At 43.1% G+C, this 23244-nt stretch overlaps 1 protein-coding gene across 1 annotated transcript in view; it reads right to left on the minus strand.

Moving 5' to 3' along the window:
- The window catches only part of LOC124125259 (solute carrier family 4 member 11-like), a 75593-nt gene extending 69080 nt beyond the window's left edge, over nt 1-6513 (minus strand). The window contains exons 1-2 of the mRNA XM_048381013.1: nt 6436-6513; nt 3002-3189 (exon numbers count right to left, since the gene is read on the minus strand). Coding sequence (XP_048236970.1) covers nt 3002-3102 — 101 coding nt within the window. The 5' untranslated portion in view covers nt 3103-3189; nt 6436-6513. The remainder of the gene's footprint in view (nt 1-3001; nt 3190-6435) is intronic.
- Nucleotides 6514-23244: the final 16731 nt, after the last annotated feature.

The raw sequence follows: 23244 nt of genomic DNA on the forward strand, positions 1-23244 counted from the left end.
AGGAGATCCTCTGACAGGGCTGGTGGAGGAGATCCTCTTACATTGTTGGTGGAGGAGATCCTCTCACGTGGTTGGTGGAGATCTCATACAAGTGGTGGAGGAGATCCTCTCACATGGTTGGAGGAGATCCTCTCACATGGTTGTGGAGGAGATCTTCTCATACAGCTGGTGGAAGAGATCCTCTCACATGGTTGGTGGAGGAGATCCTCTGACAGGGCTGGTGGAGGAGATCCTCTCGCGTGGTTGGTGGAGGAGATCCTCTCACGTGGTTGGTGGAGGAGATCTCATACAACTGGTAGAGATCCTCTCACATGGTTGGTGGAGGAGATCCTCTCACATGGTTGTGGAGATCTTCTCATACAGCTGGTGGAGGAGATCCTCTCACATGGCTGGTGGAGGAGATCCTCTCACAGGGCTGGTGGAGGAGATCTTCTCATACAGCTGGTGGAGATCCTCTCACATGGTTGTTGGAGGAGATCCTCTGATAGGGCTGTTGGAGGAGATCCTCTCACATGGCTGGTGGAGGAAATCCTCTCACATGGTTGGTGGAGGAGATCCTCTCACATGGTTGGTGGAGGAGATCCTCTCACATAGCTGGTGGAGGAAATCCTCTCACATGGTTGGTGGAGGAGATCCTCTCACATGGTTGTGGAGATCTTCTCATACAGCTGGTGGAGGAGATCCTCTCACATGGTTGGTGGAGGAGATCCTCTCGCGTGGTTGGTGGAGGAGATCCTCTCGCGTGGTTGGAGATCCTCTCACAGGCTTGGTGGAGGAGATCTTCTCATGGTTTGTGGAGGAGATCCTTACATACCGCTTGTGGAGGAGATCCTCTCACACGGCTGGTGGAGATCCTCTCACATGGCTGGTGGTGGAGATCCTCTCACATGGCTGGTGGAGGAGATCTTCTCACATGGCTGGTGGAGGAGATCTTCTTACATGGCTGTGAAGATTTTCTCACATGGCTGGTGGAGGAGAATCTCTCACATGGCTGTGAAGATTTTCTCACATGGCTGGTGGAGGAGATCCTCTCACATGGCTGAGGAGATCTTCCCACACAACAATTCGAGGAGATCGTCTCACGTGGCTGTGGAGATCTTCTCACACAACAATTCGAGGAGATCGTCTCATGTGGCTGTGGAGATCTTCTCACACAACCAGTGGAGGAGATCGTCTCACAGGGCTGGTGGAGGAGTTCTTCTCATACAGCTGGCAGTGGAGTTTTTCTTACAGAGCTGGTAGAGAAATATTGTTTTCCAAATGCCTTCGGCCAATTTGTCAGATGCAGAAGGAATAACCAAAATAATATTGTCACAAACCGATGCAGCATATTGAACTTAGAATACTTTCATATAATATGTCTACATAAATAAATAAACCATATCAGCTAAGATTCCTCAATTGGAAATAATATCAATGTAAACCGAAGCAGAGAATCCTTTGTTTGAGATAACAACTACGTAATCTTTACATTTACTTTTTCCTAGTAAGGCCTTATCCCAGGTATGAGGTTTTACTTTTTCCTTGGAAGACTTGATGAGTTGCGTTGTAGACGAAATTTCTACTTGGTGTTTCAAACGTCCAATGTTCTAAAATCGAAGACAATTAATGAAAGTTTTCATTATGGATGACGGGAATCAAACATGTAACTTCACATATCGTGTTTTGTAACCCACAGTTTTCCCACTAAACCACCGGGGCAGGTGATGAAAAGTTGTTAAATTTTACATGTCACGAATCCAGTTGGTCCATGCTGCATGTCTTTTTTCTGTTGCACGCTTTGATCGAATTCCTTTTTACCCCAACACACTTTATTGTTTCACTATAACTTCAAGGTATCTTGGTATTTTCTTATTTTTTTCTGGTATTTCTTGCATTTAGGCGGTTGATAAATGAGATAAAGCACAATAAAGGCAGCCCAGTCTGGATTAGCCAGTGTATATGGCATCTGAAATGAATGCTGAACATGCACAATGGCAATCTTTCCTTATACTCAGTTTAAATGAAGAGGAATACGATATTCACATCCCCATGTCATATTTTCACATTTTGAGAAAACCATTATTGGAAAGACAAATATTCCTATGCCATGAATAGCTGGAAGATCCTGTGCCTTCAATCCCACTTAACCGTGTTTTCCATTTCCAGCCAATCTGATTGCAGCACACAATCTACAACAGCTCCATCCTTATCTTCACCCTTGTCCAGTGAGCTCGAGCATGAGTTCAAGGACTGCAACCAAGTGTCAATACCCTCTTTCACTTGACACAGACTACTGTGATTCGCCCATCCAAACAATGTAGAAACGGAGCTAAAGCTGACTTCAATCACCACCAACAACCAATCCATCAGTCAGTCCATCGCTAGTACCGTGTCACCTCGTTTACCATTGATGACATGATATTGTCCCTGATGCTGTGATCTTGGTGGAACATACTTGGCTCATCCACACAGCCCTGGCTGGATGTCTGGTGTTATCATGTACACAGTTGTCCGAGACTGACTCGGCTGTGATATTAACCTATCAGTTTGTCATTTAGACAGAATGTGCCTGAATCACATGTTTCAATCTCATGGCAAAGTTCACTTCATCGGAGGACACAGGTTATTACTAAACAGTGAGATGTGTTTGTACTGCTCTGTTGGCCTGTTTGTTTCCCGCTTCGTCCCATCACTGACCAGTCCTCGCTGACATGTTCTTCCAAGAACAGCAAATATCACTTCTAAGACAAGAAACCAATTTATCCAAATTGGTCTAAATTGTCAAAATAGATGCAAAAACAATTTATTTATGAGCGAGGGAGGATATTGTAGGAGTATTGATAAAAGCTTGGTATCACTCACTCACGATTGCCTTCTCCAGTTGTTTTCGAGTAAGCTTACTTTAGAGTGGAAAAACATTTTTTTTAACATATAGATAAGCTATTGCAATTCCTGCAAAATGAAAAAAGGCATGATAAAAAATTCAGGATATCCCCAGAAAAAGTATGTAATAACTTACTCATTTGTTGATCCCTCCGCCCCTGTGACAGCAGCAACAGCAACTTCATCAACAGCTACAGTCTTGTCATCTACGTCACAATTGTTTTTCATAGGTTCCATTCTTCACTATTTGCAGATATCACGTGTTCCTGAATAATCCACGTCGTGTTTAGTGTCACCAAGCGTTCTGTGTATTGCTGTTCTCATCTGTATCAGGAAAATGAAACACATGACTGAGTGAGTTAGTGACTAAGTGTATGAGTGGGTGAGTTAGTGACTAAGTGTATGAGTGGGTGAGTTAGTGACTAAGTGTATGAGTGGGTGAGGAACATTATTTCAGTCAGATCAAAGCATGTCAACTTACTGTGGGAGGAAGCTTTACCACTTCAAAATGCCACTGAAAATCCTAGGATCATGACAGGGATGAGTCGGGGACTCAAAGCAATGACTAGTGGATCCTGGCAGCATTAAGGGACATAACTCTGCACAATGATCAACCACGACATAAGGGACCTTATTAGTGAAAAATCACATTGTGACTTCTCAAATATTAAAACTACAGTTTCCTAGGACTACAAAAATACAATTTATAACCTTCAATTCATTTTTGTTACAGAGATATGTGGCATGAAACATTTTCTGAAAGTTCCATTTTCAGACTCATAGCTCTCTATGTAGTGATTGCATTTTTTAGAAACAGTCTGCACACATGGCGATTAAGTTGATGTCAAACGTCTTTTTCTTTATGACGTTACAGCACAATTGAATCCTAACACCCATAAGGTTCCTCTTCTCCTGGTGGGTGACCTTCTTAACTTAATCTCATTCAATTAAACCTGTTTTTGATGCCTGTGTATGCAGAGTTTCACAAAGATTCAAGGGTCCTGCATTGCATCCTCCACTCTCTGAGGGGATTGTTTGTTGTCTCAGGCCACACTCAGAATCATTCCAGCTGTATGACAATGTTAATAACAGGAGGGAAACAATACATCGGTGCATCAAGAGTTTTCATGAGACAATACGAAAAGCGATATGTTTTTTCATGAATCGATACAAGACTATTTGTAAAATGTTTTTGCTAGTTAAATATTGCAAAATGTGTTGTAATTAGCATTTCAAGTTCACTACTTAAAATAGCCGAAACAAAAATGTATCTACAGCTAGCTTTTCCTCTTAAACCTGCTTTGAAATATTAATAGTCACAAAGTTTCAATGTGATTTGATGTAAATATGCGTATCGCGATACGTAGCATATCGTGACCTATGTATCGTGATACATATCATATGATGACTTTGTTGTATTGTTTCACCCCGAGTACATAATGAAGTCTGGACCAGTAAAACGACTGATATATGCAGCATCCCGTTCTGATGGAATACGATTCTAACCGGGAATCATCCTTGTTCTCTTGGAATAATAATGTGACATCACATTATCCTTCATGTATGGCCTGAAGAGGCTTTTTAGAGCTGAAAGTACTTGCCTATAAATGCAATAATGTACTCCAAGATTAAGTTCTACCTGTATTGTGCCTGAGAGTTTTTTCCATAAACTTAGTATGCTTACATTATTTGAAAAGGCCATTGACTGTAGTGAATTACAATCTTCCACACAGTGCACAGAACATAGGCGACCTCCCATGATACACCAATACATGTTGTCCATGTACCGTCAAACTATTTGTTAAATGTCACCTTCACTTTTTTATCTCAATTCAATGGATGGCCTCCATTTCCGAATATTGTCATTGACTGGTCAACTGGAAGTAAGTCAGCCATTCAGGAGTGTCTCAACCGGGGAAAGGTAATGCCATCCAATTAACATGGATGACAAGTTCTTTATTTACATAGTTGTGATGTTTTGGTGCAGATAATAGACCTATACCTATCTTTGATTTTGTGCAAAATAATAGATTTATCATTGTGGCATACTGTAAACTACAGTCAAACACAGATCTGAAGGAAATATCCATGCATTCATCTAGGATTCTGAACTAAGTAGCAGTCAAATTGGGAAAAAAAAATTAATTGGGTTCAAAATCAGGAATTTTTAGAAAGGTTCTTATTTTCATAAATTCAGAGGTATTTTAACATCAGATTTGATCTTGTATTCAATGCAATAATATAAAACTAAGCATTAAAACCATGACACAGTTTTAAATGGATACCCCACTCAGACACTATACCGGTACTAACTCTGAGCAAACCACACCTGTATTTACCCCTTTAATGACAAGTGCCAGGCAGGGCAACAGCAACTACCTTCTTAATATCTTTGACATGGCCAGGGATTCAGCTGGACCACAGATGCAGTCAGATCAATACTGTAAATCTTGAAATTAACGCAAGCGTGAACTACATGCAAAAAATGTGAGTGGTCCTTGTTCGCATTAATGAACTTCGCATTTATGTCTCTAATATATATATATCAACAATAAGAAGGCGTCACTGCACACTTTGTATAGTGGAAATACCAACTTGAATATATACACAAACACAGTTTATTGAGCAGTAGTTGTAACAAGTCCATGACAATGTCATTTAAAGAATAGGAATTACGCAATAGGCATCCGGTGAGTTATCACTGCTGGGGTCAAGAATTCGCATCATTGACCACTCCAATCCCTGAACTGTAGATGGTTCAATTATTTTAATGCCTTTGAACTTCCTTAATGCCAGTCAACAGAATAAACAAACAAGCTGTACGTTGTTTTTAGGAAAAACACTGCTTATTTTAATTACGGAACTGCTTTACTCAGTGCTAATAAGCTGCGCAATTTGCTGTTTGATTGGTTTAAGGTCAGGATATGTATCATTCCACTGGGGATGGGGTTTGGGGGAATTGCATTGATTTTGAGTCACATTTTGGGCTAGAGGTCAGCAGTCATGTTAATTTGGAGATGCAATAATTTCAAGATTTACAGTATGTAGATTTAAACATGTTAAAGGGACAATAACATGAGGCCCACATTTGGGCGATTTTACCTGGAAAAGTACTGTCCATAATTAAAGGATTTCACTTCATATCTGTGAATGCATTGTGTTTATGTGAAATAGATAACACACAAAATCAACAAACGATAATTTTACCAAACTTGCCCATTAGTTAAGGTATCATCTGGTAGAAATGTGCCTTTTTTATGTGTTTTGCTATAGGCTATATGTTATCATTATAACGCATAATGATAACATATAGCGCAAAACCCCCAAAAGGGCATATAATATAAGGACTAGTGGACTAAAACTGTTAGTTAGTATATATATATATATATATATTACAGATTATGGGATAGACCTTTGAGGAGCCTCTGTGTTTTTGTTATTGATGTCAAAGAATAAGAGCGTTGTTAGCTTTACCGGAAGATCAATACAATGCAGTTCCCTTCAAATATCCAATATATGTTACTTTCTTTGCATATGAATATGAATGTCTCAGTATGATCTTACACAAACCTGCTATTCGCATTCTCTTCGAATTTCCCAGTCGTTCTACTTGGTTTTGGAAATGTGCAATCGCTCTCTGCTTCCGGCGCAGAGTCTCGTTCTGAGATTGTTGCTGGAAGTGGCGTTTTCGATCAGATAGAAAAAAATTCTATTTTCAAGCGCTGGAACAAAATAATGTTAGGCGTTAATCGATTTCAACCATGCAGAGGGCGTATATATAATGGTCACTGCGTTCAGCGTGAGAGAGTGAGTGGATGAGTGAGTGAGTGTGTGTGTGTGTGTGTGTGTGTGTGCGTGCGTGCGTGCGTGTATGTGTGTTGTAAGACGTAGAGGTCACTTTTGTGTCACCTCAATTCAGTATAAAATATTGCGTGTCTCCAGTGATAAGAAAATAAAGGGCATTTAATAGATACCGTAAACATCTTGTTGACGTGAGGATGAAATATGGTCATACTACATACCAGCATTAGAATCAGAGCCCCTAGATCTAAATATTCAACGGATAACTTATATCCTTGTTCCCTATAATAAGAAACAGTGAGGAATAGGGACCGACCGCTTTTTCAGCGCCTTCTAAACGCCTTAAAAATTGTAATAGGTGGCTTTTTTCTATTATTAAGTCAGGCCACTCACGTAAGCAGTAGGGGGTACCAAAAGGTCGGAATAACGTTTCGATCTGCATCTAATTTCTTGCAAGTCGTTATCAGGCCCAAATGAATTCTGCGGTAATGTTAGCAAATTATGCGTCTAAAATTGTACAATACTGCGGTAAACTCAGCGATAAAAACTATTTCTCCCTTCTGCAATGCGGTCCCCCAGACGTGCCGGAATCCTGTGATCGTTGGTTCGGACCCCATATCCGCCACGGTTATGATTCTGTGTCAGTCAGCGCCATACCCGTGCTAGTGGGTGTCACCGAAGTGGTAAACGTCTGAAACCTGCATCACTTCAAGCTTTCCTCCCTCGCGAAGCAGGCACGCTGTGATATAACTAAAATACTGCGTTAAACCCAACTCACTCACTCAATCAGCTATGAGTAAAAGGCGACTAACGGAGTCGGGTGGTCAAGCTCGGTGAAATGGATCGATGCTCATGGAGTCAATCACTGGATTGTCTGGTCCAGACTATTATTTACAGACCGCCGTCATATAGCTGGAATATCGCTGAGTGCGGCGTTAAACAACAAACAAACACACATATTTACACTTCTGTATCGCCATTAGATCTTCAAAACTGTGGCATATGCTCAAGCGCACTTACATGCAAAATTCAAAACGGCAGCATATCAGAAGAATTAAAAGTGTTTTGTCACTTGTGATACATGTTTTCGTGAAGCAGTCCACCTAACCGTGCCTGATTGAATCTAGCTCTCGTGACGCCCACCCATTGTCCCATCCTCATCTCGCCAGGTAGTGTTCCACCTGATCTCTGCTGCACGTGTGTAGAAACATGGTTCCAGACGGGAGCAGGAAGTGTAGAAACTCGCTCCATTGTCTCCCCCCTTAACCCAAGCCATCGCCACAAGGAGGGTTCACACAGCGTTATGGGGATCAGTTTCGGGGGATAATTGGGTGTTAACTGAGCTTCTATAACTGTTGTTCTGGCCTTATCTGGTTATCATTCCATCTGAACAGGTCATGCCCAGGTAGTATTCCCCTGTCTGAGAGGATATATTTGAATGCCAACTATGCACATGACGAATGTAGAATTATGTCTCATCCACGACACATTGTGCAGTTTGCACCTGAAGCAAACTGTTGAATATAGATCTGTACACACATGGTTCTATGTCATTAAGCAAGCTCGTTTAGGGTCGAATAACTCCAGACAATAGCCCTGGTTCGGCGCATAGTTACACAGACATACTATATGTGAACAATTCAGTTAGAGTGTAGGGAATAAAAGAAAATGGAGACTTGGATGTGTCGCATGACGTTGTGTTTTAAAAAAATGTAAAATGATCTTATCTGGGTTTTAGTAATTGAATGGCGACATTGTGTCAGTGGGATCTAGGTGCACGTGACCTTCAGCACGGACGACGACGTGGTCAAGTGGACATTCAAGCAAGTTCAAGTACAACGCCACTTTTCTCTGTACATGCACTATATATCCCGTGTGATGGGCAACATGTACCACGTGTGATGGGCAACATGTACCACGTGTGATGGGCAACATGTACCATGTGTGATGGGTAATATGTACCACGTGTGATGGGCAACATGTACCATGTGTGATGGGTAATATGTACCACGTGTGATGGGCAACATGTACCACGTGTGATGGGCAACATGTACCACGTGTGATGGGTAACATGTACTACGTGTGATGTCCAATATGTACCACGTGTGATGGGCAACATGTACCACGTGTGATGGGCAACATGTACCACGTGTGATGGGCAACATGTACCATGTGTGATGGGTAACATGTATCCCGTGTGATGGGCAACATCTACCATGTGTGATGGGTAACATGTACCATGTGTGATGGGTAACATGTACCGCGTGTGATGGGCAACATGTACCACGTGTGATGGGCAACATGTACCATGTGTGATGGGTAACATGTACCACGTGTGATGGGTAACATATACCATGTGTGATGGGTAACATGTTCCATGTGTGATGGGTAACATGTACCATGTGTGATGGGTAACATGTACCATGTGTGATGGGTATCATGTACCATGTGTGATGGGTAACATGTACCACGTGTGATGTCCAATATGCACCATGTGTGATGGGCAATATGTACCATGTGTGATGGGTAACAAGTACCTTTTGTGATGGGGAACATGTACCACGTGTGATGTCCAATATGTACCACGTGTGATAGGCAATATGTACCACGTGTGGTGGATAATATGTACCACGTGTCATGGGCAATATGTACCATGTGTGATGTCAAATATGTACCACGTGTGATTGATAATATGTACCATGTGTGATTGGTAACATGTACCACGTGTGATGGGTAACATGTACCACATGTGATGAATAATATGTACCATGTGTGATGGGTAACATGTACCAGGCGTGATATCCAATATGTACCATGTGTAATGGGTAATATGTACCACGTGTGATGGGCAATATGTACCATGTGTGATGGGCAATATGTACCATGTGTGGTAAGCAATATCTACTATGTGTGATGTCCAATATGTCCCATGTGTGATGGGCAACATGTACCACGTGTGATGGGTAACATGTACCACGTGTGATGGGTTACATGTACCATGTGTGATGTCCAATATGTACCACGTGTGATGGGCAATATGTACCACGTGTGATGGGCAATATGTACCATGTGTCATGTCCAATAGGTACCACGTTTGATGGGCAAAATGTACCACGTGTGATGGGCAATATGTACCCCGTCTGATGGGAAATATGTACCATGTGTGATGGGCAATATGAAACATGTGTGGATGGCAATATGTACCATGTTTGATGGGCAAATGTACCATGTTTGATGGGCAATATGTACCATGTATAATGGGCAATATGTACCATGTATAATGGGCAATATGTACCATGTGTGGATGGCAATATGTACCATGTTTGATGGGCAATATGTACCATGTGTGATGGGCAGTATGTACCATGTGTGGATGGCAATATGTACCATGTGTGATGGGGAATATGTACCATGTGTGTTAGGCAAAACGTACGACATGTGATGGATAATATGTACCACGTGTGATGGGTAATATGTACCATGTGTGATGGGTAACATGTACCACATGTGATGTCAAATATGTACCACGTGTGATGGGAAATATGTACCACGTCTGATTGGCAATATGTACCATGTGTAATGGGCAATATGTACCATGTGTGATGGGCAATATGTACCATGTGTGATTGGCAAAACGTACGACATGTGATGGATAATATGTACCACGTGTGATGGGTAATATGTACCATGTGTGATGGGTAACATGTACCACATGTGATGTCCAATATGTACCACGTGTGATGGGAAATATGTACCACGTCTGATTGGCAATATGTACCATGTGTAATGGGAAATATGTACCATGTGTGATGGGCAATATGTACCATGTGTTGTGAGCAATATGTACTATTAGTGATGGGTAACATGTACTACGTGTGATGGGAAATATGTACCATGTGTTGTGAGCAATATGTACCACGTGTGATGTACCACATGTTACCCATCACACATGGTACATATTGCCCACTTCACGTGGTACATGTTACCCATCACACATGGTACATATTGCCCATCACACGTGGTACATATTGCCCACCACACATGGTACATGTTACCCATCACACATGGTACATATTTCCCATCTATATGTACCATGTGTGGTGGGCAATATGTACCACGTGTGATGGGCAATATGTACCATGTGTGATGAGTTAGACATAGTTACGCAATATATGATTCGCGTTGAATTCCACGTAAGGATGGTGTATAACATAAGGTGAAGGTGAGTGCAAAAGGTTGAAGGATGGTTCAAGGTCCAAACTCCAAGGTCATTTTTATATATCAAGGTCAAGGCCACAACACAAACATCTTTTCTCGGAGAAACGGGGGGGTTGATGTTTTTAAAATTATTGTTTGAATAATTACTGTGGACATTTTGCACACTAATTAATTGACTGTCAACAATTAAATATGGTTATATTTCAGGTATGAAGGTATTCCATCTGTTCCACACAGAAGGGTAATTGTTTACGCCTAACATGCATCGCTGGACACCATTCCGCCGGGGATTGGCGAAAGACCTCGCAACAAGATGCCGTGATGCTGTACAACTAAGACAACCGCATTCCAACCTTTGTTATTTGCCTGGCTACACGAAAACCAATTTCACGCCGACATTGAATCTATGAAACCAGCTGTAAACAGACACCACGTTGAGGGAAACCGCCACCTATCCACGTGGCAGATGAGTGACGAGAGCTACCATCACCCTGCACGGCATCTTCCCGAGGCAAGAGAGTTAACTGACTAAAAAAGTCTAGTTTCCACCCTTGCCGAAATAGGCTGGCATTATGGAGTTATATTTTGGCTGGACTAACGAGTCTATGCATAGTCCAATCAAAATCGCACAATGAATCGAAATCCGGTTGGTGAACTGTCACGCAGATTTCGGTCGATTGCAGGATTTGCAAAGTATGTGCACCGCCAACTCGGTGTCAACAGATATTTTCCAAATCTTTTCATGTTTTTAATCAAGATGCTCACGTGATTTGATGCACTTCGCGAAGTAAGATCCATTTTATCACAATACAGATCTTGATTATCGATCAGATCGTCTTGACTGGGCGCCGCCATTTTTTTTAAGCAAATGCAAGTGAAACGAGAGGTGGAATCTGATTGGTCCATAGGAGAGGCATAGAAAGGACATAACTCGGAATAGCCACTGGTGGCGCTACGATCGCGCCCAGGAATTCCAGCCTAGTTCGGCAAGGGTGGAAACTGGACTTTTAAAGTCAGTCAACTCTCTTGCCTCGGGAAGATGCCTATACTGGTGGCAGCAATCTCATTAAAATCAGATCTTAGTTCTCGCTACCGCTAAACAAAGATCTGAGGACATCACATTAGGGGCCACGTCAGAACGACCTTTCATCCGACCAATCAGAGCGTCGCTTACCAGATCATGAAATGACAGTCGGAATGTTATAACATTTCTAATCATGCAACCTCGAAAACTTTAACACGGGGTATTCCGAACGATAGTTACGGGCTTAACGACTGAATCGATATAATCTAGACCATCTATTAGCCATTCCAGAATTTTCTTTTGTACAGGTTTCAAATTTTTTATCGAGAATTTGTCAAAATATGTTTCGAAGCGTTGTCGCTAATTTGAAATTAGTGCCGTAAAGCACGAGAAAGCTGATTCTGATTGGCTAATGTCAACTTCTCGTCAGTCATTTCATTGGTCGGTCAAAGTTCGCGCAAGGTCGGTCTGACGTGACCCGTAATGGGATGTCCTCAGATCTTTGTTTCGCGGCATTGAGAACTAAGATCTGATTTTAATGAGATAGCAGGTGGCAGATGAGTTACGAGGACTACCATCACCATGTACTGGTTGAGATGAGTTACGAGGACTACCATCACCATGTACTGGTTGAGATGAGTTACGAGGACTACCATCACCCTGTGCCGGTGGCAGATGAGTTACGAGGACTACCATCACCCTGTGCCGGTGGCAGATGAGTTACGAGGACTACCATCACCCTGTGCCGGTGGCAGATTAGCTACGAGGACTACCATCACCCTGTGCCGGTGGCAGATGAGTTACGAGGACTACCATCACCCTGTGCCGGTGGCAGATGAGTTACGAGGACTACCATCACCATGTACTGGTCGTAGATGGGTTACGAGGACTACCATCACCCTGTGCCGGTTGCAGATGAGTTACGAGGACTACCATCACCCTGTGCCGGTGGCAGATGAGTTACGAGGACTACCATCACCCTGTGCCGGTGGCAGATGAGTTACGAGGACTACCATCACCATGTACTGGTGGTAGATGAGTTACGAGGACTACCATCACCATGTACTGGTCGTAGATGAGTTACGAGGACTATCATCACCATGTACTGGTGGTAGATGAGTAACGAGGACTACCATCACCATGTGCCGGTGGTAGATGAGTAACGATGACTACCATCACCATGTACTGGTCGTAGATGAGTTACGAGGACTATCATCACCATGTACTGGTGGTAGATGAGTAACGAGGACTACCATCACCATGTACTGGTCGTAGATGAGTTACGAGGACTATCATCACCATGTACTGGTGGTAGATGAGTAACGAGGACTACCATCACCATGTGCCGGTGGTAGATGAGTAACGAGGACTACCATCACCATGTACTGGTGGTAGATGAGTTACGAGGACTACCATCACCATGTACTGGTCGTAGATGAGTTACGAGGACTATCATCACCATGTACTGGTGGTAGATGAGTAACGAGGACTACCATCACCATGTGCCGGTGGTAGATGAGTAGCGAGGACTACCATCACCATGTACTGGTGGTAGATGGGTTACGAGGACTACCATCACCCTGTGCCGGTGGCAGATGAGTTACGAGGACTACCATCACCATGTACTGGTCGTAGATGAGTTACGAGGACTACCATGACCATGTACTGGTCGTAGATGAGTTACGAGGACTACCGTCACCATGTACTGGTGGTAGATTGGTTACGAGGACTACCATCACCCTGTGCCGTTGGCAGATGAGTTACGAGGACTACCATCGCCCTGTCCTAGGGGTAGATGAGTAACGAGGGCTAACATCACCCTGTGCCGTTGGCAGATGAGTTACGAGGACTACCATCACCATGTCCTAGGGGTAGATGAGTGACGAGGGCTACCATCACCCTGTGCTGGGGACAGATGAGTGACGAGGGCTACCATCACCCTGTGCTGGGGACAGATGAGTGACAAGGGCTACCATTACCCTGTGCTGGGTACAGATGAGTGACGAGGGCTACCATCACCCTGTGCTGGGGACAGATGAGTGACGAGGGCTACCATCACCCTATGCTAGGGAGGGATGAGTGACGAGGGCTACCATCACCCTGTGCTGGGGACAGATGAGTGACGAGGGCTACCATCACCCTATGCTGGGGACAGATGAGTGACGAGGGCTACCATCACCCTATGCTAGGGAGGGATGAGTGACGAGGGCTACCATCACCCTGTGCTGGGGACAGATGAGTGACGAGGGCTACCATCACCCTGTGCTGGGGACAGATGAGTGACGAGGGCTACCATCACCCTATGCTAGGGAGGGATGAGTGACGAGGACAACCTTCCCCATGACATGCAGTCAGCAGGATCTATCCCCGCCGTAATCGACTCAATCAGTGAATGCGGGAATGAATATTACTCACCGCCGCCCTACCAGAACACCCCCTTCATCCGTCCGTGGCAACAGACCTCCTTACCTGTGGATGCCTTAAAGTCACATCCGCATCCACGACGACACTAATGGTGGCAACGTGAACAAGAGGAAGTGCCCTGCTATGCAGGAATATTGGCAAGACGGTGACACAATGTCATGGTCAGGACAGGAGCTTCTCCTACAGGGATGTGTGGGTGGGTGTTGGTGGGCGTGGAGGTGATGGGGTCGGGGGGTGAGGTGAGGTGTCAGATGTCGGTTATATTAAGATATCGGCCCATTATAACTCCCCATGGAACGGAAATTGGCTGAATGGAATCATATCAGTCTTTTATTGCTGTGAAACATGATTTAGACCACATTCATATAGCTGGAATATTGCCACATGCAGCGTTAAACAGCAAACAGATAAACAAACAAACAAACACACTCAGTCAGGTCACAACATGAACTGTGTTCGCTGCATTGAGGGACGCAGATGTACCCGGCGACCTCCCCTCAGTCTCATGCCCCTCGGCAACATGCACGTGCGCAGTGACGTTATATACTACGTGTTACATCTTCTAATCAAGTATGGACGCATTTGAAAGCAGCACCCCGTAAAACACTGTTGATGTAGATCTGTCGTGTTGATGTGATCAGCTGTCATGTATCAGCCATTGCTATTGATTCAGTGAAGAAACACTCAATCACTGAGGCAGACACACACAGTCGGCACACAGAAAGCGTTGAGGAAGGGAAGATCAAAGCAGGATATATTTTTGCTGTCCTGGTTCGTCTTTTTACCTCAGTAGTGCAGCGTCTTGCGGGTAATCAATGTTGTAAACTGGCCATACTCTGTAGACTGGAGCCAACACCATTTTGTTATAATAACATGTAAATAATGCTTTCAAAACATATAAACGACAGTTGTAAAATAAAGACTTCCAGACTTTTTCATGCATTCGGATCACTTATTAAAAATAATTACATTGCAATGGAAGAAGGGGACTGCATCCAGTCACAGTTATAACCACAACTGTCAACGCATACAGAGGTCACAACGCACACACGCACGCACGCACGCTCGCACGCACGCACGTACACACGTACACACACAGGTGACTGGTATCCGCTACGCAATATTTTAATGGATCAACTATGTTTTAAGAAAATAAGCACAAATCTACAGTTTGTAATCTTCATCGCACAGACCAAAAGGTGTTACATAAAACGAATCTGTCCAATGTGAAAATTGTCAGCGTAGCTCCAGATGCTTTTGTACCAGGCGTGTGTGTGCGGCAGAAGCTAAGCATACTCTGCTGGACTGGAGTCTATAGTCCATCCTCTAGTCCACGGTGAAAGAACTACACTGTTACGTTGGTATCTCTGACGGTAACATTCCCCGACAACCAGACTCCGCATCATGCATTCATATGAAACACACGACCGCGTTAAGTCATACAGTCAAACGAAGTTATACTACTATACTATGCAATAACTTGTATACGCCACTTACAGATTATTGCTGTGTGTGCTATAACATGTATACGCCACATCCAGATTATTGCTGTGTATGCTATAACATGTATACGTCACTTACAGATTATTGCTGTGTATGCTATAACATGTATACGTCACTTACAGATTATTGCTGTGTATGCTATAACATGTATATAAACGTCACTTACAGATTATTGCTGTGCATGCTATAACATGTACACACCACTTACAGATTAGTGCTTTCTATGCTATAACATGTATACGCCACTTACAGATTATTGCTGTGTATGCTATAACATGTATACGCCACTTACTGATTATTGCTGTGTATGCTATAACATGTACACACCACTAACAGATTATTGCTGTGTATGCTATAACATGTATACGTCACTTACAGATTATTGCTGTGTATGCTCTAACATGTATACGCCACTAACAGATTATTTCTGTGTATGCTATAACATGTATACGCCACTTACAGATTATTGCTGTGTATGCTATAACATGTATACGCCACTTACAGATTATTGCTGTGTTTGCTATAACATGTATACGCCACTTACAGATTATTGCTGTGTATGCTATAACATGTATACGTCACTTACAGATTATTGCTGTGCATGCTATAACATGTATACGCCACTTACAGATTATTGCTGTGTATGCTATAACATGTATACGCCACTTACAGATTATTGCTGTGTATGCTATAACATGTATACGTCACTTACAGATTATTGCTGTGTATGCTATAACATGTATACGCCACTTACAGATGATTGCTGTGTATGCTATAACATGTATACGCCACTTACAGATGATTGCTGTGTATGCTATAACATGTATACGTCACTTACAGATTATTGCTTCGTATGCTATAACATGTATACGTCACTTACAGATTATTGCTGTGTATGCTATAACATGTATACGCCACTTACAGATGATTGCTGTGTATGCTATAACATGTATACGTCACTTACAGATTATTGCTGTGTATGCTATAACATGTATACGCCACTTACAGATTATTGCTGTGTATGCTATAACATGTATACGTCACTTACAGATTATTGCTGTGTATGCTATAACATGTATACGTCACTTACAGATTATTGCTGTGTATGCTATAACATGTATACGCCACTTACAGATTATTGCTGTGTATGCTATAACATGTATACACCACTGACAGATGATTGCTGTGTATGCTATAACATGTATACGTCACTTACAGATGAACAGATGATTGCTGTGTCCGCCGAAGCAGTAAAAGGTCGATGGGTGTGTGTCTAATATCATGAAACATCCCCGATATATCAACAATTCGTGCAGGCGCCTGGCCATAGATTTTGTCCAGGCGCTATTTTGAATAATCATGTAATATTGCAAAGGTTCACAAACATTTAAACAAATACTTATTGCCTGTGTTATATCCGGGTGTTAGTCAGTCTATGTCAAGCACTGGTCTGTTTGGTCCAGACTATTAGCAGGCCGCCGTGAAACACGGGAGTATTGCTTACAGCGGTTCAACCAATACCCACGAAGTCACTTCGATCGCCACGATGGTACCGGGGGCACACCCGCCTGAATTTACGGGAAGGTGTGTGGCATTTTAAGTGCGCTTCTAAATGATCCCCATGAACATGCTTGTTTGTCGTTTTTTTGTCTTTAACGCCACAAAATGACGTCGGTCTTTAAAAAATAGAGCGCGGACCAGGCAAACCAGTGATTGATATTATGAGCAAGTCACCATGCCGCCGGGCTCCGAGGACATGCAATCCACCAAGTCACCGAGTCTGACTAGTGTGGCCACCCCACTAACCGTGTCGCCCCTCACTCCAGATTTAGCTTCCTCTGGGCCTATTCTAACCGACCCGTGAAGATAGGGGTAGAATAGGTCTTCAGCGACCCATTCTGGTCGTTAAAGGCGACTATGCTTGTCGTGAAAAGGCAAATAACGGGGTCGGGTGGTCAGGCTTGCAGACATGGTTAAAACATGCCATCGTATCCCAATCGCGTGGATCGATGCTCATGATATCAATCACTGGATTGTCTAGTCCAGACTCGATTATTTACAGACCGTCGTCATATATTGCTGAATGCTGCGTTAAACAAACAAACAAACAAATAGAAATACAGAAATACTCTAACCGAATTCAAATGAATACTTATATTCGGTCCGTACTGTGTTGCGTCTTATTTGTTTGCTTTGGATCCTACACGGCTGGTAAGCTGCCGACTCGTTCCATTCCACTGTTCCATCCCCTTCAACCAGGAACTGACTCGCCTATTCCACTGTTCCATTCCCTTCAACCAGGAACTGACTCGTCCCATTCCACTGTTCCATCCCCTTCAACCAGGAACTGACTCGTCCCATTCCACTGTTCCACCCCCCCTTCAACCAGGTACTGACTCGTTCCATTCCACTGTTCCATCCCCTTCAACCAGGAACTGACTCGTCCAGTTCCACTGTCCCATCCCCTTCAACCAGGAACTGACTCGCCTATTCCACTGTTCCATCCCCTTCAACTACGTACTGACTCGTCCCATTCCACTGTTCCATCCCCTTCAACCAGGTACTGACTCGTCCCATTCCACTGTTCCATCCCCTTCAACTACGTACTGACTCGTCCCATTCCACTGTTCCATTCCCTTCAACCAGGTACTGACTCGCCTATTCCACTGTTCCATCCCCTTCAACCAGGAACTGACTCGCCTATTCCACTGTCCCATCCCCTTCAACCAGGAACTGACTCGCCTATTCCACTGTTCCATCCCCGTCAACCAGGAACTGACTCGCCTATTCCACTGTTCCATCCCCTTCAACCAGGAACTGACTCGCCTATTCCACTGTCCCATCCCCTTCAACCAGGTACTGACTCGCCTATTCCACTGTCCCATCCCCTTCAACCAGGAACTGACTCGCCTATTCCACTGTTCCATTCCCTTCAACCAGGAACTGACTCGTCCCATTCCACTGTTCCATCCCCTTCAACCAGGAACTGACTCATGCCACTCCATTGTTCCATCCCCTTCAACCAGGAACTGACTCGCCTATTCCACTGTTCCATTCCCTTCAACCAGGAACTGACTCCTCCCATTCCACTGTTCCATCCCCTTCAAGCAGGAACTGACTCAAGCAGGAAGTCCATTGCACTGTGTTTTTATTTACCTAAAATACACAACAATTTCCAAATGACTGTGTAGTACACAACATGCATCTCTAACATGTATCATGGAATCAGGATTAGAACAGGTCCTCACAACCCTCGGCAATCGATGGTTTGCCTGGTCCAGACTTGATTATTTACGGGCCAACGTCAGAGAGTTGGAATATTTTTGGGTGTGGTGCTAGTTTTGTAACAGACAAGCTATAAACAAGAGCATAGTCTAACTTTACGTGAAAATGTTCGAAGCGGCATGCCAATCAGCATATATCTAGGAACGATAACTCGTGTGCGTCTTGTGACGCGTAGCCTGCTAAACTGACACCAGTGAAAGCGACGGCCCACAAACTGGGAGGGCGGATCGATCGCAAACGAATGATGTATTTATCAGGATCGGTCAAGGGACTATGAAAACAAAGGGATCGCATCCTGGAGAGAAGACGTTTTCCTTCCTGAAATAAGTCGCCAAAATATGTTTCCGTACCGTCTAGGGTCTTGTGTCGATGTGTAACCGTGAAGAAGGAAACAGACGACAGGACCCGAGGCCTCGGCTGAAAGGCTGACCAACTAAAGCACAACATGGCACACAGACTAGGTAAAAAGATCCAACCATTTGACCTTACAATTAACAATTTTATGAAATGGACTAAATCGATAAAAAAGAATCGAAAATCGGACAATCATGAGACTTTTACGGTCAAGTCAAAGCTTGCCCTGTCGGCCTTTGTAAACAGTTTGATCAAAACCCACAAAACAGAGCTCATTCGAGCAAACGGAGTAACTTGTACCAACTATACACACAATTCCTTGTACATTGCTTTAAGACTGTGCTATGAGCTAGATTTGAGATCTCAAAAAGTTGTGAGTGAGCTTATTCGAGAAATTTTTCTGTGTGAAGGAAATCTTCACGCTATTTTTAGCATCATCAACGAAAGTCACGTGACTCGGGGATTCCCAAGCAGTGGGTCACTGAACATCCACACTTTCACGTTGTATCCGAGAGCAACTTCTAACAACTTCAGTGACATCGTCATTCCAGCATTGACATATTATGTTCAAAACATTGTTATTCTTGAGAACGATAAACGGGAACAAAACATATCACAGAACAACTACAAAGCCTGTTCTCTCCTAACCAAACCCATGGGAGAAGATCAGACTTTGTCACCCTTAATGGCCGCTGTCATGAGAAAGGATCCTGAATTGGTTTTGATGCTACTAAGGTATGGTGCGGATCCAACGGTTGCTACAGATCCAGACAATGATTCCCCAACAGTCAATCCAATTCAGTACATTGTCACATGTCTCAACAGTTTCACATCAATACGATCTTCATCTTGGTTAGAGAAGTACCACTACACACACAATCTGAAAGCTGATGCTGAGAGATGCCACACAATATTAGAAATGTTTCAGCGATCAGTTCATCACATCTGTCTGCAAGTCTCCTCGGGAGTGTTGGGAGATAACGACAATGATCTTGCTTACTACCTGCATCCCAAACTGACCAGTGTAGTACCCCAGAGTACCACACCCACTCTGCAACATGTGTGTCGCTGCGCCGTGCGCAGGCATTTAGCGGAAGTATCATGTGAAACAATTCCAGACTCAATCAAATGTCTTCCTATACCACAACTTATGAAGGAGTTTTTAGATTTGAAGAGCTAAACATGTTTTAGACACTTCCTGTAGAGGTTAGCACCATTCCCAGGAAGACTTACTCCAGAGATGAAGGGGCGGTCGGGTAGCCTTGTGGTTAAAGCGTTTGCTCGTCACACCGAAGATCTAGGTTCGATTCCTGACATGGGTACAATGTGTTGACGACCCATTTCTGGTGTCCGCCGCCGTGATATTGCTTGAATATTGCTAAAAAAGGTGTAAAACCATACTCACTCACTCACTCATCCTGTGATAAAACACCACTTAAAGAAATTACAGAGCATTTGAATTACTTTTAGCATTTGCCATTTCATAAAAGTATGTATCCATGCCTTGTACAAACTCAAGCAGTGACAGCTTGAATCATGACGTGGTGACAACACGGAGTCCCTCGTGTCATCAGTGTGGTACAGGAAGGCTCTAGCAGTGACAGCTTGAACCATGACGTGGTGACAACACGGAGTCCCTCGTGTCATCAGTGGTGTCCAGGAAGGCTCTAGCAGAACGTTCATGTACACATCTTCACCTTCATCTCAGGGTGGAAGAAAGACATTTTCAATCCAGGGATGCACATGAGCATTCCCATGTAACAAATTAATCATTACAAATTCAAGTCATAACTATTTATTTTTAGGGACAAATAGTTTTGTGTGACTAGTATGGTAGATATGTCATGCCAGTTGGCTCTCGGTATGGTAATTTAAAGTGTGAACACAATCAGTAACAAAAGTCTGACAAGTGACATCAACTGAATACATTGTATTTTTTTTTTAAAAGGCAGTGACTGCCCACTCAAATAGCTAGATTTAATGTAGAGTTCAATCAAAGTATTCTATTTTGAGCAGCCATTGTGGACATCCATGCAGTTCCATTGTTTTGCAAAACATGTACTGAGCCAAATTAAAGATATTCAGTGAACTTTCATCACAATTTCTGTGGGTTGAATAATAACGAAATACATGCATAGCAAGTATGCTTGACACACAGAAGGCTAACATTAGTTGGTAGGTTTGTTGTTTTACGCTGCACTCAGCAGTATTCCAGCTATATGACGGTGATCTGTGAATAATCCAGTCTGGAACAGACAATCCAGTGATTGACATCATGAGCATCGATCCATGCAATTGGGATCGATGACATGCTTCAATCAAGTCAGCGAACCGGACCACCCAATCCCGTTAGTTGCCTCTTACAACAAGCATAGTCGCCTTTTACGGCAAGTATGGGTTGCTGAAGACCTATTCACTGGTCAGAAGGCTAACAATACACTTACACACATATGAATGTTCGAGCAACAAGAGTGTTTTCATTGTTATGTATTAATAATTTCCAATTCCACTGTTTACGCTGCTTACCCTATGTTGCTGCAATCCTTCTGTCTGAAGATGTTCAGCACAGCCTGCACCTGCTACTGCTGCTGCGTGGAAATGTCATGTTGAAGGAAAACTACTTAAAATACATGTTGTCATTTTTATGAATGTTATTTATGTGAATAATTTATTCAAGATTTTGTTATTGGTATTTTGTGTGACATTTTTTATCTGAAGTTTCATGTAACCATGGTAACAGAGGTAGACACAATTTGTCATATCTAACTAGCCCACAGCTCATTTCGGACTAGTGGTTATGTAAAATGACTAGATGTTGAGAAAAAACAACTTGTCCATCTAAATTTTCGCTAGCCTTGGACAAACAGACCACTGGCTGTGTCTTTCCCTGACACTATTTATTTGCTATTGTTTTTAATAATGATAATTGTAAACATCATAATTTTTTAGGCAGCTGTTGCTTGGTAACCATGGAAACATGAATGAATGAACCCCCTGTTTACTAGTCTCTTTACTAGTCTGCAAAAATGATTTTCTTCAGAATTAAGTTGGGGTCTGCCACAAGGAAGTGTCACCAGTCCCACACAACCTAACACAGTTGATTCAATACCTTGGATAAAGACTCATCAGGGCCTGGTCATTTATGACGTATGATAGGGGGTGGGGGTGGTAGGGTGGGGGTCGGAGTAGAGGAGGGGGAAGGTGTCATAAAAATTGACACAAATTTGAACTTGATATAGGGACTGGTCAGTCAATATAAAGAGGGGGTCGTGTGTGTCATGAATCTTTTTAACATGTATTGCAGGGGGGTCATGCTACTCATAACTACAGTACTCATTCTACTCTGCTGTGATAATGAGAGAATGTTACAAACATCTTAAATGAAGGGTTATTAAATACAAAGGCTTCCTGTGCAAGGCCTAGCCAGACTACACGTGGAAACATGCACTGTGACTGCTGTAGTGTTATATGAAAGTTATACGATCTGCCCATGAATATACACCTGGAAAAAGGTTCAGCACAATTTCTCCTCTCTTTTTTCCATATCCTGGACTTGGATGTATTTAGTGGTAGTATCTACATCTGCCACTGATCTCCCTTACATAAATGTCTAAGATACCACGACACTTCTTGGGCAGTTTCTCCAGAAGGTAATCTTCCCGAGGTTAGGTCATCAGCTGACTATGCAAGTCCAGTTTTCACACTTGCAGAACAACGCTTAAGTTTCTGGGCTCGATTGTAGCACCACCAGTGGCTATTTACAAGTTATA

The sequence above is a fragment of the Haliotis rufescens genome, unplaced genomic scaffold (assembly GCF_023055435.1).
Source record: "Haliotis rufescens isolate VD_foot unplaced genomic scaffold, xgHalRufe1.0.p SCAF_35, whole genome shotgun sequence".
NCBI classification, from domain to species: domain Eukaryota; kingdom Metazoa; phylum Mollusca; class Gastropoda; order Lepetellida; family Haliotidae; genus Haliotis; species Haliotis rufescens.